Consider the following 16,315-nt stretch of genomic DNA (forward strand, 5'->3'; position numbering starts at 1 on the left):
CACTCATTTGTTCTCTTGCAAAACACACAACCCCACTAATGAAAACCTGCTGGCAGAAGCAACAGGCACATCTCACCTAACAAATTCATGGGATGTCCAGATCTGGAAACAGAAACTTTCCTACCGAGCAAGGGTGTGCTGATCTCTATCACTTTGACGCCAGGATGCCCGGGAGCGCAATCAATACAAAACAAATAAATTATTAATTGCTCCAAGTGATTAAATTTATCAAATCCGAATAAAAATAACTGATATTTTATGGAGCTGCTCCTGAAGCTGAGCCTCTGAAGGGACAGTATTGATCACAGGAGGACAGACAGATGTTTCACATGTTCGCAGCCGATGAGGTCTGGGTTTGCATTAATGACAGCGAAGGAACAGAGCCAACAGCCTCCGACGCAGAGTAAACAGGCGGCGTGCTCGGCCATTTAATTCAGGGTCAGATCAAACACGGAGAATAAACACGCCTATAACATACGGCACCATCTTCCTCTAGAAATATTGTTCACCTTGGAGCTGCGGTAAGCACTCAGTTCCCGCTCCAAGACAAAAAAATAATTTATAAAATGGGAGAGAACTCACACACACACACACACACACACACACAGCCCCCACAACGACAGTAAATTCTCACTCATTAATCAGCCCTAAAAAAAACGCTGGGCAGGCTGGTAAATATTTAAAAGCTGGCGAGTGCGAATATTTGAATCGATGGGTACTAAAGCTGTACTTGTAATTTTCCTTCCTCTACTTCTTCTTTTAATGGGTTTGACTGGTAAATTGTCTACAAAATCCCAGTTAGCGGCTGGAGGGAGGTGGCCAGCTCTGAAGGACCAACCTGGAGCATCCCTCAGTCCTTTCTGAGGTTTCCACAAACTCCTTTTCACCCCCGAGTTGTGTTTTGTTTCCAGATGAGACATCACTCAATCGATTCTCTTCCAGTTCCTTTGTTTCCAAACCCGTGACAACAGAGCAAGGACACTGACTTACACCTCGAGGCGCAGCAGTGGGGACAGACATCCACCCTTTCCCATCCTTCTCCTTCCTCCTCAAAAGCACCGCTGCAGCAATTCAACACCATTAATGAAATCGCGACTTAAAATTCGCAGATAAGGCTGAGAGAGAAGGTGTGCAGCTTAAAACACCCTGAAGAGATGTGAAGCATGCCAAAGTCAAGTGCTCTGAGCACAATAAAGACAAAGGTTAAACTTAAAAGGAAGCTGAACACGACACGGTACGGAAACGCTGCGGCGAATTCAAAACTCTGCTCTACCCTGCAGAAGCAACACGATCACAAACATGTGGTTGTTGCTGGTTTGCCTGGAAAAGGTTCAACAGCTCCCACGTTCCTTTCCTTCAGGCAGATCCTCAGCAAAGCTTTCCTTCCTCATAGCGCCCCGCTTTCCCTGCAGCCTCTTCCTCTCCTTTCCCTGTCCCAATTCTCTCCCCATCTCTCACTGCCTCTGGCTCTTTGGCTGCCCGCCCTCCCAGCAGAGCACACCCAGTATAACAGGAAGTTTTCCAGAAGTAATGCTTAGGATTAATAACACATTGCTGGTGTTATTTTCATAACTAACAGCAAAGGCAAAGGTCTAAAACTCCTTTGAAAGCAACTCATGAAAGGCTCACCCCCTTCCAAAACATCCACTACAGCCTCCTGCTCTCAGTGGCACCAAGGCAATGGGTTGCCTTGAATTAAGACGAAGCTTTTCATAATGCCCAGCTTCCTACTACCTCAGAGAAACTCGCAGTCTGTGCTGTCAGGAGGCAGAGGGGAAATCCCACGCAGAGCAAGGGCACGGGGGCTGTGGCCTCCTTTGCCTGTGGCCACAGCCCTATGGAGAACAATGGGAGACTGAAGCCATTGTGACAGAAGGCAACTTGTGGAAAACTCACTGGAGAAGATTACTCCAGCATCTGCCGAAGGAGAAACTTTCAGTTATGAAGAATAACGGCCGTAAGTGACCATTAATCCTAGGGAGGAGAAAAAAAAGCCTTCAAATTCAGCCTGTGCGTAAGGTTTTGTAAGCTTTAACGACAGTGGGAATTCGAAAAGCCAGAGTTATTATCCTAAAACACACGAGGAACAAATTAAGTTGGATGCAGACTGCTAACTTTTTCTTCAAGGACTCATTTCTATAAATTAATTGCAACTCCAGTTTTCAGACTAATTGTAAATCTTCAGGGGAAGAAGAAAAAAAAAATCATCATCTCCCTAATCAAAGAGTAAGTGCTATTATCCTGGAGATGATATGGTACATTTTTCACACGTGACAGAGGTTGAGTCCCCGATCTCCGTGCAAAAATCCAACTTCACCTGACTACGAAGGCGTAAAGCACGGTAGCAAAGTACAAAATAAAAGAGGACAAAAGAAGCCTTTACGTGAGCAATGCTTTAGGTCCTCAGGCAAAATAACTTACTGCAGGATGCCATAAGCCTTTGGAAATCGTTTTCCAGGGCGCCCAGTGCAAAACATCTCACACTGGATGCTTCCAGCACAGCACACCAGTCCCTCACTCAGTCCTAGTTGGCTCTCACCCTAATCAATTCCACATCAGCAGCGTGTAAAGGGTTTGCCACCTAAACCCCACAAGTAAAATAATTCAGATTAGCATGGATTGTCAAGTCTATACCACTTAGCACTTCAGCATCTCTTACCCATTCAAAAGGCCCATACTGACCTCACGTAGTTAATTCTCCCCATTACCCATATGTGAAGCAAGTGAGTCTACCAGCTTTCATTTTAAAAACAGGGAAGACTCGAATTAGGAAGCCAGATGACTGACTAAAAGCCACAAATGAATTCATTTTGCTGAGTTGGAGGAAGGTTTCACATTTCCAAGCAACAAAGTCTTGTTTTTCCACTTAAATCGGTGATTTGCAATCTTTTCCAATTTGCAGACCACCAGCACTTCTAATAACGGCATTTATCTCCTTAAAAATCTCAAGCAGAGCATAGAAAGTTGCGCTAGGTCATCCCAGGAGCTTGGGTAGTGCAGGCTGAAAGTTGCTGAATCAGACTGCCACTTATCACTGCATTTCGTGAGCACCAAAGAGAACAGGGAGAAGCATGGAGCACCCATTTTCACAAAGGCTGGGATTTGAATTCACAGAATCACAGAATGGCTCGGTTGGAAAAGCCCTCTGAGATCATCACGTCCAACCGTTCCTGTCTACCCCCTAAACCATATCCTTAAGTACCTCGTCTGCCCGCTCTTTAAACACATCCAGGGATGGTGACTCCACCACCTCCCTGGGCAGCCTGTGCCAGCTTCTGACGACCCTCTCAGGAAAGAACTTCCTCCTTCTCTCTAACCTGAACCTCCCTTGGCACAGCTTGGTGCCGTTTCCCCTTGTTCTGTCCCCCATCACCTGAGGGAAGAGACCAGCACCCACCTCTCCACAACCTCCCTTGAGGCAGTTGTAGGTGGTGATGAGGTCTCCCCTCAGCCTTCTCTTCTCCAGGCTAAACAAGCCCAGTTCCCTCAGCCGCTCCTCATCAGGCTTGTTCTCCAGAGCCCTCACCATCCTTGTGGCTCTGCTCTGAACACGCTCCAGAATCTCAACATCCTTCTTCTAGTGAGGGGCCCAGAACTGAACACAGCACTCGAGGTGTGGCCTCACCAGTGCCAAGCACAGGGGGATGATCACCTCCTTGTGATAACTGCCCCTTTGGCTGCTGGTTTTGCCAGATGGTTTCCATCACTGACAGGTTATTTCTCAGCTTCTCTTCCAGAGGGGGGGGGCAAAAAAAAATTAGAAAAGATCAACCATCACTTATTAGTTTTCCAAATCCAAATCAATCTCCATAAATTACTCTATTTATCTTAGTGCCGGAGAACACATCTGCCACATCTCCATAAATCTCAACACACACGCACTGCAGTCTTGCCTGTCGCTTGCTGGGATTTTGGACATCCTCAAGGCTGTAGCCCCTCACTCATACAGGTAGCCTGCAGGTGGTGGCACTAAAGGGGTCCCCCAGTAGTGACCTTGCAGAGGAATACTGCCTCTAATGTGCATATGCACCCATACATCGAAGCAGCACGACCCCAAACACATTTCTCTGAACAGCCCCAGGGTGTTCTCAGCAAGATCTGAAACTACTCTGACATCCCATAAAACATTCTTTAAAAGTGGTCTAGAAAATCTAGGTGCTGGGCAAGGAACCTACTTCACCTTTGCTATAATAAAGCAACTAAGGATTATTTTATTTGGCTAGGGAAAAACAACAACAACAACCACCCAAACCCACACTTGTAGCAGCCAAACAGGATTTCGCTATCAAAACCCTCTGAAACCATTCAGTCAGGCAGGCAGGTTTAAGTTAATCAGTATCCCAAAACGTGTTGCTAAGAGACAGGTGTCACGTCTTCCTGATAGAACAGCGAGGAAGTTCTTTTTTCAGGAATATCTGCGCGACAGAATGAACAATGGGGCGTCTCCCCAAAATATTTTCTGAAGACAATGCAAACAGGAAGACTAAAAATTGTATGGGTTTGTGTCATGGTTTAGGGTTTGTGTGTCTTTTTTTCCAAGTCACAACCTGAACATCCAGTTCTCAGAAGCACCTCTTGACTATTAACACACGTGGTCTATGAGGCCTATGCCGTTTGGCTGCGGGCTGTGTGTGGACCAGACAGCTCCGTTTGGGTCTGTCACGTGTGTCTAGCAGCAAAGCAGGCACACCAGTAACAACCAAACACCAGCAAGTTCAGGTGTCCCTGCAAGGCAATGAGCTGGCTTTCAAGAGCCAGCATTCCAGGCTTCTGAGTCTCCACATTTATGAAATTCCTTTCTTAATTTAGAGGCGAGAACTTGACTTTCTTTAGCTATAAAAGGAGAACAGATGAAGAGACAGACAGGCAGACTGAGAGACATTAACAGAGGTCCCAAGGGACCGGGACAAGAGCCTACCCTCTGGCTTCGCAGCGTGACACCTGCAGATTTGAAGTCAGGAAACTTGATGCCAGCAGTCTCAGGAACAGCCTGAAAGAGATCGAAACGGGATGTGTTGATGGAGGAAACACAAGAAACACGAGATTGCATACAGAGACTATCTGAAGGGGAAACACTGTTTCCTATGACAGAGAACCACCTGCCACAGCCACATGGCAGAGCTGAGGCAAGAGGAAAAACCCAAGCAATGGGATTCAGTGGGAAAATCCTAAGCAATTCACTGAGAAAAATACTGCAGTTCAAGGCACCTTTGGAGACCTCAAACATTTTTGCTTGGTTGGTTTAAATGCACTGCTCTATACAGATCCTTACACTCATCCCCACAAGCATAAACCCTAACCCTAAATGGTACTCCTTATACTAACATAGGAATACTTGCACAATATCATCCTTATTTAACTTAGGTCCATTTCACTGACCAAAACAGCCCGGGACTTCCCTAAATCTTATCTTTTGACTGCAAATTCTCTAAGGAATAAGCTGAGAAACGTCTTACCTGTAAGACATGAGCCCACTAATGGGGATGTAAGGACTGCACCCCTCCAAGGAAGCTTGCTGTTTATACACCTCTTGCCATTACGTCCACTTGTTAAGACAGCTTTCTTTTTTCCCCACTTCACATTTTTAGCCCAGTAATACAAGAGGGTTGCTGCTAGAAAGAGCATTTAGTTGCATTTCAACAAAGTGGGGGACGAAAAAGAAAGAAATCCCTTAAAAATCTGTGCTGCTGAGCAAAGCTCAAGGTGAGCATGCTTTTAAATGACTGAAGCAGCCTATCTGCAGGGCCCTGTGCACTGGTGTGGGCTCCTCCGAATGGCTCAGTGACAGCCATGTATCAATCTATGAATAGCCACAATATCCAAAATGCACACTCAACCATGCTGCTCCAAAAGGAAGAGTCACCTCAAATTCCCTGATTTCTTTGGAGACTGCACCTGCCTTGCTGCTCCCACATCTCTCTGCAGCTTCCTCTTTCTTTGGTCCAGACAAGGCTGAGACAACCAGGGCTGCCCCAAGATCATAAGCGATGCTGAAGGACAGTGACTCAATTCCTCGAGTTCCCTGTCAACGACTCTCACATCTCTATCAGCTATGCCTTGGTCTTGAGGTGGCACCTTGCAAACCACCCTGCGTGGCCAGGCATTAATATTTTTACTCGGTTATCTGTGGTCAGTCCAATAAAGAGAGGCCTCAGAGAGATTTCTAAATATGACCACGGTGGAAAAAGTATTCTCTAACTAGCAACAGGGCTCATGAACTTGTGGGGATCACTTTGATCTTTGGTCGGATGTAGCCTCCCTGCTTGGATTATTAGAGACAAAGAGGGCTGCAATCAAAAAGCAATCCTCTCTGCTTCCTTATGATGAAGGCTGGTTTTCGTGCTCCTCGAACTCTGCCCCCCTGAGCCTGTTGCTGAACACCCTGCCACAAGTAGCGAGGGTAAATCAGCATCGCTGGCTTAGCTCAGACAACTCTGACTGCACTCGGTGCATAAGCAATTAAATGGGTTCTTTTGCCTGCGTGCCTGTACATGCTGTAAACGCTTCAACCTCAATTGACTCTTTGGTAAATGATTTTCCTTTGTTGAAACGATGCTGATGCTCCCGATTCAAATTCTTAGTTAAAATGCAATTTTTTTCTTAACATTTCCTGGCTATAGTTGGTAATTGACTCCTAATGGACTCTGTCATGGTTGAAATGATGCTAGTGCAACAACAGAAACGGCTTCTCTGCCCACCCTGGCGTGCCTATCCACCGTGTGCCTGCAGACAGGCACCAGCCAACAAGCAGCATTGAGCTGGACTCCCTCACCTTGGCATCCTCAGCGTTTTTCCAGACCCATTCTCCATCACCACTCTTTTTTCGTTGCCACAAATGATGAGCTGCCTTCTTTTAGAGATATGCTAGCCATGGGTGAGCTTTACTAGCTCAACCCTTAAGGGAATTCAATGCACAAGGTGCCCACTGATATTATATTCACAGGGGCTGGGGGGGAGAAAAAAAAGCACAACCAAATGGAAAACAAACCCAACCACCACACCAAAAACATTTAAAAAAATAAACAAACAAAAAACCCCAGGCATTTTAAGGAAGTGGTGGTGGCCATCAGGCATACTTCATGAAGCAGTAACTGTTTAGCATTCGCTGCTTCTCTCCCCTCCCTGCACAGACCCTTTGGATGACAATGACACAAGTGCTCCCTCTTCACAAGGTGCAGGAATTCCCAGGGATTCACTGGAAACATCTGAGATTTTGTAACAGCCTTTTCCTACTGAAGCTGCTGAATTTAGCTCAGGCCACGCTGTCCTCTTTCCAGAAAGGGAAATTGAGGTGACATCAAATGTGAATGGAAACCCGTGCTCCAGGCTTCTAAGACTATAGCTCGGCTCAGGGAGAAATAAGCAATAGCTCCCAAAATAGAGGATTCCCCCAGCAGGGCTGCTCTGATCACAGCTGAGGATCAGGAGAGGGGCATGTACTGAGCCTGGGGAGATGCTGCTGAGATCCAGGAGTGGGGAAGGAAAGGGAAACCTGGACTAGAAAAAGCAAGCAGGTGAAAGACAGCGAGTCTCTGGGACAACCCTGCAGAGCAGCACCAGAATACACCTGGGAGAAGCAGGGACACAGATGCTTCTCCTGCCATGAGGCGTGAATGGCTGGCACCATTTCATCTCGTTTCTCAGGGAAGGAAAGGGAAACAGGATTCAAACCAGCATTTTTCAATAGCAGAGAGACAGAGAGCACACCAGAGGACTCTGACAACAGCTGCCTTAGACCGTTGTGCCTTCCTAAACGTGTAACTAAAACTGCATCTGCCAGAAGGCAGCCAGCAGCCACTCCCTCTAAAAAGCCGAGTGCCTGATCCCACTAGGACTGCTGAAGGAAACACACGTTACTCAGTCAGAGCACTAAGCATGAGGGGGAAAAAAGATAAATCTTTACAGGCTTCTCCGTCTCCTTTTTCTGCGGCAGCTTCTTCTTGGGAGCCTTGCGCTCGGCGCGTCTCTGCTCAGTGGTGGTGTCAGCAGCTGTGATGAGTTTCTGCAGGTCTTGGGTTCTCTTTTCTCTCTCTTTCTTCCTGGTCTCGATTTTGCGGAGCTCCTGGATGAGGTATTCTTCTTCTGCCACCTGCAGACCAGAGCATGGAAACACAATCAGAGCAGCAGAGGATGCCTAGCAATGCAAGGGGGCCATCTACCGATAACAGCCCTGCTCTGGGCCAGCCTGGGAATGTCTTTAAGCTCCCTTACCTAACATCCTGCAGATAAATTCGATGTGACATTATCTTTAATGCAGCCTTACCCTGCATCCATGGCAATGCCAGTCTACAAAGTGGCAGGGGCTGGGGGGTAACATACATCCATGATGTACCCTTCAGCAGCATCCCTAAGTGATCAATCTCTCCTCCAGGGCCAAGAGCACAGACAGGAGGGTAAAAAAGGCCAAATATACCGTAGTTGTAAATGCAGCGCTGTGAAAAGCTGGCTCCCCTCCCCAGGCTAGAGCTTAGAGCAGCTATGCCAGCATCAGCACACCTGTCAATGTGGGAAGGACAAGTGTGTGAACTTGTCATTAGAGGGAACTACTGACAGAAAAGGATGCTCTCCCCCAGCCTTTGGGGAACACACACTTCCTTGACCTCTAAACCCTGGGACTGTTACACAGCTTCAACAAAGAGGAGAACCAAATTTGCAGATTTACAGTCTTTGATGTTTTCTGGCAAGATTTTTACTCTAAAGGAAATAATCCTGTCCCCACGGGACTCAGGGACTCCTAAGGACATGGATGTGAGAATTTGCTTCTACTCAGAGCTCTGCCTAGTACAGTAAGTGTCACAAAGAAGGTGCTGGCAGCTACCAGAGACCATAACTCTGTGCACCAAGTCTTCTCTCCTGTATAGTCACATTTCTCAGATGTCGTCCTTTTGTATCCCTTAAAATGACAGGAACTCAACAACAAAAGCAGTCCTTAGGTGTTGCTCTTTTCTTATCCAGTTTTCCTTTCCTTTTCCCACCCTCTAGCCTATTTCATCCACCTACTGATTCAACTCATACATCTTTTTCAGCAGCGATGCTCTCTTCCCCAAGTTACCTGCTCTGGTGTCCTATTGTACAGCCTTTCCAGTTGCTCCTTCCTTCGCCTCTCGTGGCCAGCATCAAAGACTGGGATTTTCAGGTCTGTGCCTGGCGCTGCACGAATATTAGCCAGCTTGGCACAGATGTGATAATACCGTTCCTTCAGGTCCTCCACGGATCTTTTCTGTGGAAGACATCACAGGAGGACAACGTTATGAAAGAACCAAGCAAAAACCTTGTGCAGTAGCCAGCGAAGGACCACTGGCTGAAGGAGGTCAGGTTGAGTACAAGACACGGTGCTTACGAGGAGCTTTGCCAGTCTCAGTGGAACCACAAGGAAGAGGGAGTTTCTCAGTGAACAAAATCATGGGATCACAGCTACTGCTTTAGAAACACCCACCAGAGGGTCCACCATTACCGCTGAGGGTTAGAGACAACACAGCAGTGGAGCACTGCCAGATAAAAGGATGCAAGGATAGCTGCCTGAGAGCAGAAAACCTGTGAACAGGAAACTGTGACAGATGTACTGGAGGTCTCCTCTGAGCTGCTCCAGACAATGGCTATTCAAGCCATAACCAAGAAGGTATCAGCTGCAACAATTCACTGCCCATCATTGCACGGAGTCTGAGCTGTGTTCTCTTACTCCAAGCAGCAAAGGTGTTTGGGCTGCCCAGCTAGGCAGACTCCTGTCATTCCACTTTGCTGCAGGCTCTTCACTTCAGCCTTTCAGAGGGCAACAAAAACCTCCAGCATCTGGAGATGTTCTGTAGGAGTCACATCATTGCCCTGTGTCACCAGGAGGCGTGAAACCAGCAGTTAGAGGAGATTTACAATCATGACACCAGGCTTGCATCTGCAGACCACTGATGGTCTGATGCTTCACAGCAGAGATGACAGAAACCTGCACAAAGTCAGACCACAGGTCACGAGCAGCACCAGGGAAAAATCCCCGTTAGCAGATCCTTCTCCCAGGGCCTAGACTGGAACCCAAGACACCTCTCCTGCTCAGCTAAAACTCCCCAGCTGCCTTATCTTCAAGGAACAATGAGTTGTTCTGGCAGGGACAAACCTTCTAACTTTCTAATAAAACACAACAGGGAATAAGCACAAGTCAGAGTGGATTTAATTACAAACAAAGCAAGCAGCAATGCCTTGTGCTGGAAATTCAATATTCCTTGCTGCCAATAATTCATTATTTTCCCCTAATTAAGTTGATATAAAGGGTAATTTGGTCTTTGCAGTGCAGCAAGCCCTGCACGTGCCATAGCAGCAGGTTGCTAGAAGCACCTTGTCTCCCAGGACTCACCTTGAACTGCTGGTGATCGTAGCGGTCGTGAATCACCACAAAGCGCAGATCAAAACGCCGAGCCAGGTCAAAGAGGTGGTCTGTCTCAGCTTTGGTCCATGCATCATCATGGAGATACATCTGGTACTCCTGCTCCGAGTAGACAGGTACCTGCACTGTCTGTGTAAAGAGAAGAAAACACAGTAGCACTCCCCTCCTCACTGCCAGCTGGTAGGGGCCAAGATACTTGAGCCAAGGACAAGAGCAGGGCACTGACAGGAGGGGGATGCCATGACCCTGAGCAATGGATCCTGCTAGGAAACACAGCAAAGCAGGCAGAGGACTTGATAAGAAGCAAGGTGTGATCTCAGGGTCACAAATATGACGTTCTGGGGAGCCTATCGGGAGCTACTGCCTGTGAGGCTGACACCTATTTCACAGGCAGAGGTCAGGAACCCACATCCTGACAGGTTTCAAAACCATCAGGCTAACGTGATGGTGAAACTAAGGCTGAGACAGCTGCCCTGCATTCCTCCCATAGAGCAGCACCAGTCTCTTGACATAAACTGCTCTGAAGTCAACTCTTCACTTGGGCTGGGACATGCTCACTTGTACAGGAAGAACAGGAAAGGCAAGGAGTGGTAGTTCCCAGCCTTTTGCACACCTCCTGCTTTGATATGCAACCCATTTCTTTCATGTTTGGTGCAGACAGTGCTGTGAAGATCTGAAAGGCTGGGTGCTGTACAACTGAGGCCCATAAACTTGGCAAACAACTTTGTCCCTTTCTGCCTCATCCACCCTTTCTCCAGCAGAGCCACAGGGCCAAGCAACAGTCCAACTCTAAGTGTCCCAGCTGCCTAAAAATCCAGACCCAAACCCTGTCCCCAGCCTGGAACTGCAGTGCAAGGGCTCATCCAGAACACGAGTGTCACAGGAGGACTAAAGCAACAGTACCTACTGTATTAGGGGAACTCCTAGTGCATGGGAAAGCAAAAGTGGAAACAAGTCTCTGCTTTCCTCCTTTACAGCTCTCACTACTCCTGCAGTTGAGCTCTGCTAAGCCTGAGGAGGTCCTGCCTCCACAAGAAAACACAGTGTGCATGTCAGCAGCATATATGCTCCAGCACCTTTATGCCCTATTGTGTCCTACACCAGAAAAGTCATCCTCATGAACTCCATACAGACCACAGGAGCATTTCTGAGCCTTCAATTCACAGTCTTTAGGTTTACTGCCTTTCATCCATCACTTAGATACAGAAGCATAAAGGTAAAGCATAACATGCTGCACCTCAGCCTTCAAGTGTTACTTCCACCAGGAGAAGCACCACCCTATTAGACACCACAAAGGTGCCCTGTGTAGGTCACGAAAAAGGACTAAAAAACGTCAAGAGCAGGACACAAACATGAGAAGAGCCAGTGGGGCCCAATGCAGTGGATGGAACAGAAGGTGGCAGATGCCAGGTCAGACAAAACAATGGGAAACAGCAAAAAGCAGTCCCCAAAAGACTTCCTCAGCTGCTTTCACGGCTGCTCAGGTGAGAACTCATCAGCTGGGAAGCTTGAGCCAACCACAGGATGACTACAAGGTCAAATGCAATGTAGCCATGCAAATGCAAATGCAAACATGACCCCCAGAGAGGGATTTCCAGCAGAAACTGGCAGGGTTTCAGTTGCACCACAAGACCTTCCTGGGGATACCAACTATAACTCTACTGACCCACGCTCAGGAAAGATGAACTGAAATGGGAACAAGCACAGAGAAGGAGAATAAGGATGAGTAATGGGGTTGAGAGCTTGTGTTCCTACAGCAGACTGGAAGAGAAAGGAGCAAAGGAAGTCTGAAAGGGAATCTGACTGCAAGCTTCAAGTATGCAAGATGGAATGAAAGGAATATCCACAGGAAGAAAAGAGCAACTGAAATAAGGACAAAGACATTGGCTTGCAAAGAAATGCCAACTTAACATGGCAAATTTAACCTGGAAATGAGAAATGGAGCAGAGAGCAGCTTCCCAAGAAAGCACAGGGGCAGGAATACCCAAGTGCTTTTCAAAAGGAACTTGATCAGTTTATGAAAGGGACTGGGTGATGCAGGACTTGAAAGAGCCAAGAAGAGGATTCAATGGCCCAGAAAACTCCTCTCAGTCCTACACTTCACATTATAAACTCACACAAGGACGGGCATTAAATTAGCTGAAACTGCTCAGCAAAGATCCTGGAGCCATCAGACAGCTCTGTGAAAACATCAGCAGCGGTGAAAGGACAAACCAAGGATTAAAAATGACCAAGGGAAAAAACCCCAGAGAAACACAGCCAATGTACAAACCTGCCATGCTTCCATAAGTGAAACACCAAGCCCTAGTCCAGCCATTTCAAAAGACAGGGTATTTGAACACAACAAGGATGGCGCAAGACACCAAAGGGCAGATGTTTGTCAAATTATGGAAAACAGTACATAGCACAGACAATTTACTACACCTTGCAACACAAGATCTCAGAGGTACCAAATGAACCAGCAAGGCAGCAGTTTAAAATGAACAAAGGAAAGCAGCACCTTTGCACACCACACAAAATTAACCTGCAGAACTCGTTACCATGGGATATTCACAAAGCAGCTTTCAGCCCTGAGTGTACCTAGCCGGAATTATTAAACACAAATTCCAAGTTCAGAAATCCTTAAGCCAAAGACCACCAGAAGCCAGGAAAAAAATGATCTCTATTTGCCCCATTCTCATGCTCTTTCTCTCTAAGCCTTTACTAATGGTAGCCAGAAACAGAATATCGGCTGAGAGGAGCTTTTGCTCTGAACCCAGTGAAGCTGCTTTTGTATTCCTACTCCACACCCTGGATCAAGGCTCAATGTACACTGCGAAACCTTAAGTTTACATTTTGGATTTTGCAAAGAGGAAGGATTTGGGTGGGAGACTGCGAGCAGAGAGAAAAGGCAAAGCAACTGAGCAGTGATGCAGGAGCCAGGTTAAAGAGCTTGAGTGACCAGTGGGACAAACTACACAGGAAAATGGATTTGTGCCAAGAGGAGTAAGAGATTCCTGCGGTGGTATTGAGTATGTGAGAAGGAAGCCACAAAAGAGCCTGGAAAAGTACTAAAATTCCTCTGACGCAGCAAGTATCTGCAAAACTCCTCATCAGTGCCTTCCACCCTCTCAACCACAGATCCACAGGGGTAACAACTTGCTCCTAACGTGGTGTAATTGTGCATGTGCAGATGGCAGAGGTCTGTACCACTAATCTAAAGGTTGCAGCCTTGCTGAAGGCTCCTCTGTCTGTCAATTCATGGTATGTGATAAAGTTAAGGAAAAAAGAATCGTATAATTACAACACCCATGTGTGGGCCCCTCTGATAAACTCAGTTGAACTCAGCCAGAAACTGTTACAGCAATAGAGTCTTAGAGACAACTACACTCCCGAAGTTTCACTCAAGGTAGGTGCCTTGTCTGAGTCGCGCTTCAGACTTCCACCCTAGACATCAGAGAAGAGAGACCACGGGAGGCTCTTACCAATGTGCCAGCAAGAGGAAAAGCATCAGAGCTTGAGCCTTCAAACATACAAGGTCAACCAACCACTTAACTCTGCAGGAAGCCAGGCTTTGTTAGAGCTGATGCTTTGTGGGTTACAAACTTAAAATGTTGTACACAGTTATACACAAGCTGAGCTTTTGTGGAAGCATGTTAGCACACCCAGGATTTTTTCCCCTTCAGATTTGCGTCATGAAGGGGTTTAAATTACATTACGGAGGCACCCTAACTCTGCTCCTTCCTAACTTCGGAGGTCCTGACTTTGAAATATAAATCTTGATGTAGTTTTCTTTGTGCATACACATGAAAGCCCCGACCACTCAAAGCAGATACATCTGGGACAAAGGACAGCGGGAGATTACAACAACACATTGTGACAATTTAATGTAAGGCGCAAAGAACAGGGCACTGCACCACACTGATACCACAGAAGCAATTTCAGAGGCAACGCCATGTAATTTAGCATCTGTGCTGGAATCTGGCCAAGAGGCTGCAAGCCAGCTTTTTGGCCACGAAGCTCAAGCGAATTTTTTTCCATACTGGGCAAAATAACAAGACTTAGGACTTTAATGTCTCGTTCACCATAGGGTATCTTTTACTACCCAGAGTCTGTAATCGGGGGAGGATGTTGGTTAGGAACTGAACTGATGGCAGAGTGCCTCCTTACCAAATCAACAACTGCAGACCTGAAACGCAGGGGGCTCTGAGCACACACTGAGCCCATTTAGCTTGGACGATTTCATAGTCTGTGGTCACAAGGCTACAATTTAAAATGCAATTGCCAAATCTAACTCAGCTTTCACTTGTTGAAAGAACCAACTTCCCATCTGGACATTCAAGCTAACCAAAGGGTATTTTCCAGTTGCTATTTATATACTTCTGTTTGAAAGCGCCCCCACTTACTTTATTGAACCTGGCAAAAGGGTAGTCCTTCCCCTCCTCTGCTGCTCTCCTCCAATGGTAGAACATTGCTCCGTCTTTTCTCGCTGGGTTGGTGAAAGGCATCCACTTCCAAGGCCGGACTTTCTTGGACCCCAGTTTCGCTTTGACTGTTCGATAACCCTGAGTTGTATCGCTTGGCAGCAGTGGAGGTGCATCCCTGTGGTGGAGAAAAGCACCGGCTGATGAGAAGCAAGAAGCAGCCCAGGACAAACGCAAAGAGATTTCAGATTTGGAGCAGGATCTGCCACCACAATGTTTAGGGTGAGAAAACCTGAGTTTAAGCTTTATTCCAGGTTTTGCACTTCCCAGCCTGCAACGCTTCCTGCATCAGAAGACAGCACAGATGGGTTTGAACAGAACCAGCTGGAAAGCAAACTATGCAAGGCAAGAGACCTCTAGGGCAAGGGCATGATCCATAGCAAGCTAAATACAGGCTGCAGCAGAACTCTTTGCAGAAGTAAAAGCAGGTGCTATTCCCACTTGCAAATAAAAGAGAACTAGATACAAAAGGGTAAGGACACTGCGTTGACTGCACTAGGCTATTGTGCCTGTACCTAATTCATCTCCTGCACAGACCAAACCCCTCAAATTTAGCAGAGAGACACTGTCCATGACTGTCTAAGAGAAAAAGGCACAAGCACAGGCCAAGCACAAAGGGCAATCATTCTGGGAAGAGAGCCCATGGTTTCAAGGGGAAGTTGTCCTGCCAAAAACAGCCCAGGCCACCCCACAACCTGCACAGGTGACCATAAGCTCTTACTTTTTGTCAGAGTAGAGGAGTGCATAAACTTCCCGGTGCATTCCTTCTGGCCTCTTAAACGTCAATGTCTCTGAAGATTTCTTGGATTTTTTCTGAAAAAAAAAAATAGATTAATTTTAGATTCAGAAGTAGCAATCCCCGAGGGAACATGAAACTACGTAACCTGGTACCCTGTGATGGTTTTCACTTTTATCTCCTTTTAGGCACCTTGAATTTCTCCAGGAAAGTTCTCAGTGAAAGACATCAACAGAGCAAGCATGCCCAGTTTCAGTGATAGCACTCACCACTACTTAGACTCTTGCTGTTGCTGATAACAGGCACTTAAATTCCAAGTTTTAATATCTGGCTGCAGTTTTCAGTGGCCAGTGCACCATGCCTTTTTTCAGTAGACAAGTACTGTCCTCAAGTGAAGGAATTAATGCATTTAAGTAACTGATTTTCTGCCTTTCAAAGAAGATACTAAGAAACGTCTTCCCACACTCTCTTAGTTTTTGTCACTTTGTTCTGCAGCAACTTCAGTTTTTACCGGTCCTGACCAAGGTCTTGCAGTAGCCCCATGTCAAAACTGCTGGTATCACCTACAAAAGTAAACCCCCATTCCTGCCTCCGCTCTCTCATTTACAGGAATTTTTCTGACGTAGCATCTTCATACCAGGAATACAGGGTAGACAACTCAACACAGTCCCTAAAACCTTGTCAGAATCGATGGTTTCTAAGACACAGCCCACATATCACAGAATCACAGCATATTAGGAGTTG

General features: G+C 46.7%; 1 protein-coding gene across 1 annotated transcript; it reads right to left on the minus strand.

Moving 5' to 3' along the window:
* Positions 1 to 4,918: 4,918 nt before the first annotated feature.
* Positions 4,919 to 15,648, minus strand: DMAP1 (DNA methyltransferase 1 associated protein 1; the record flags this gene model as incomplete). Its single annotated transcript, XM_010179241.1, has 6 exons — positions 4,919 to 4,990; positions 7,904 to 8,089; positions 9,053 to 9,220; positions 10,343 to 10,501; positions 14,758 to 14,953; positions 15,557 to 15,648. Coding segments are annotated over 6 exons (873 nt in total), but the record flags the coding sequence as incomplete, so codon positions are not given.
* Positions 15,649 to 16,315: the final 667 nt, after the last annotated feature.

The sequence above is a fragment of the Mesitornis unicolor genome, unplaced genomic scaffold, assembly GCF_000695765.1.
Source record: "Mesitornis unicolor isolate BGI_N332 unplaced genomic scaffold, ASM69576v1 scaffold5740, whole genome shotgun sequence".
In the NCBI taxonomy this organism is placed as follows: Eukaryota; Metazoa; Chordata; class Aves; order Mesitornithiformes; family Mesitornithidae; genus Mesitornis; species Mesitornis unicolor.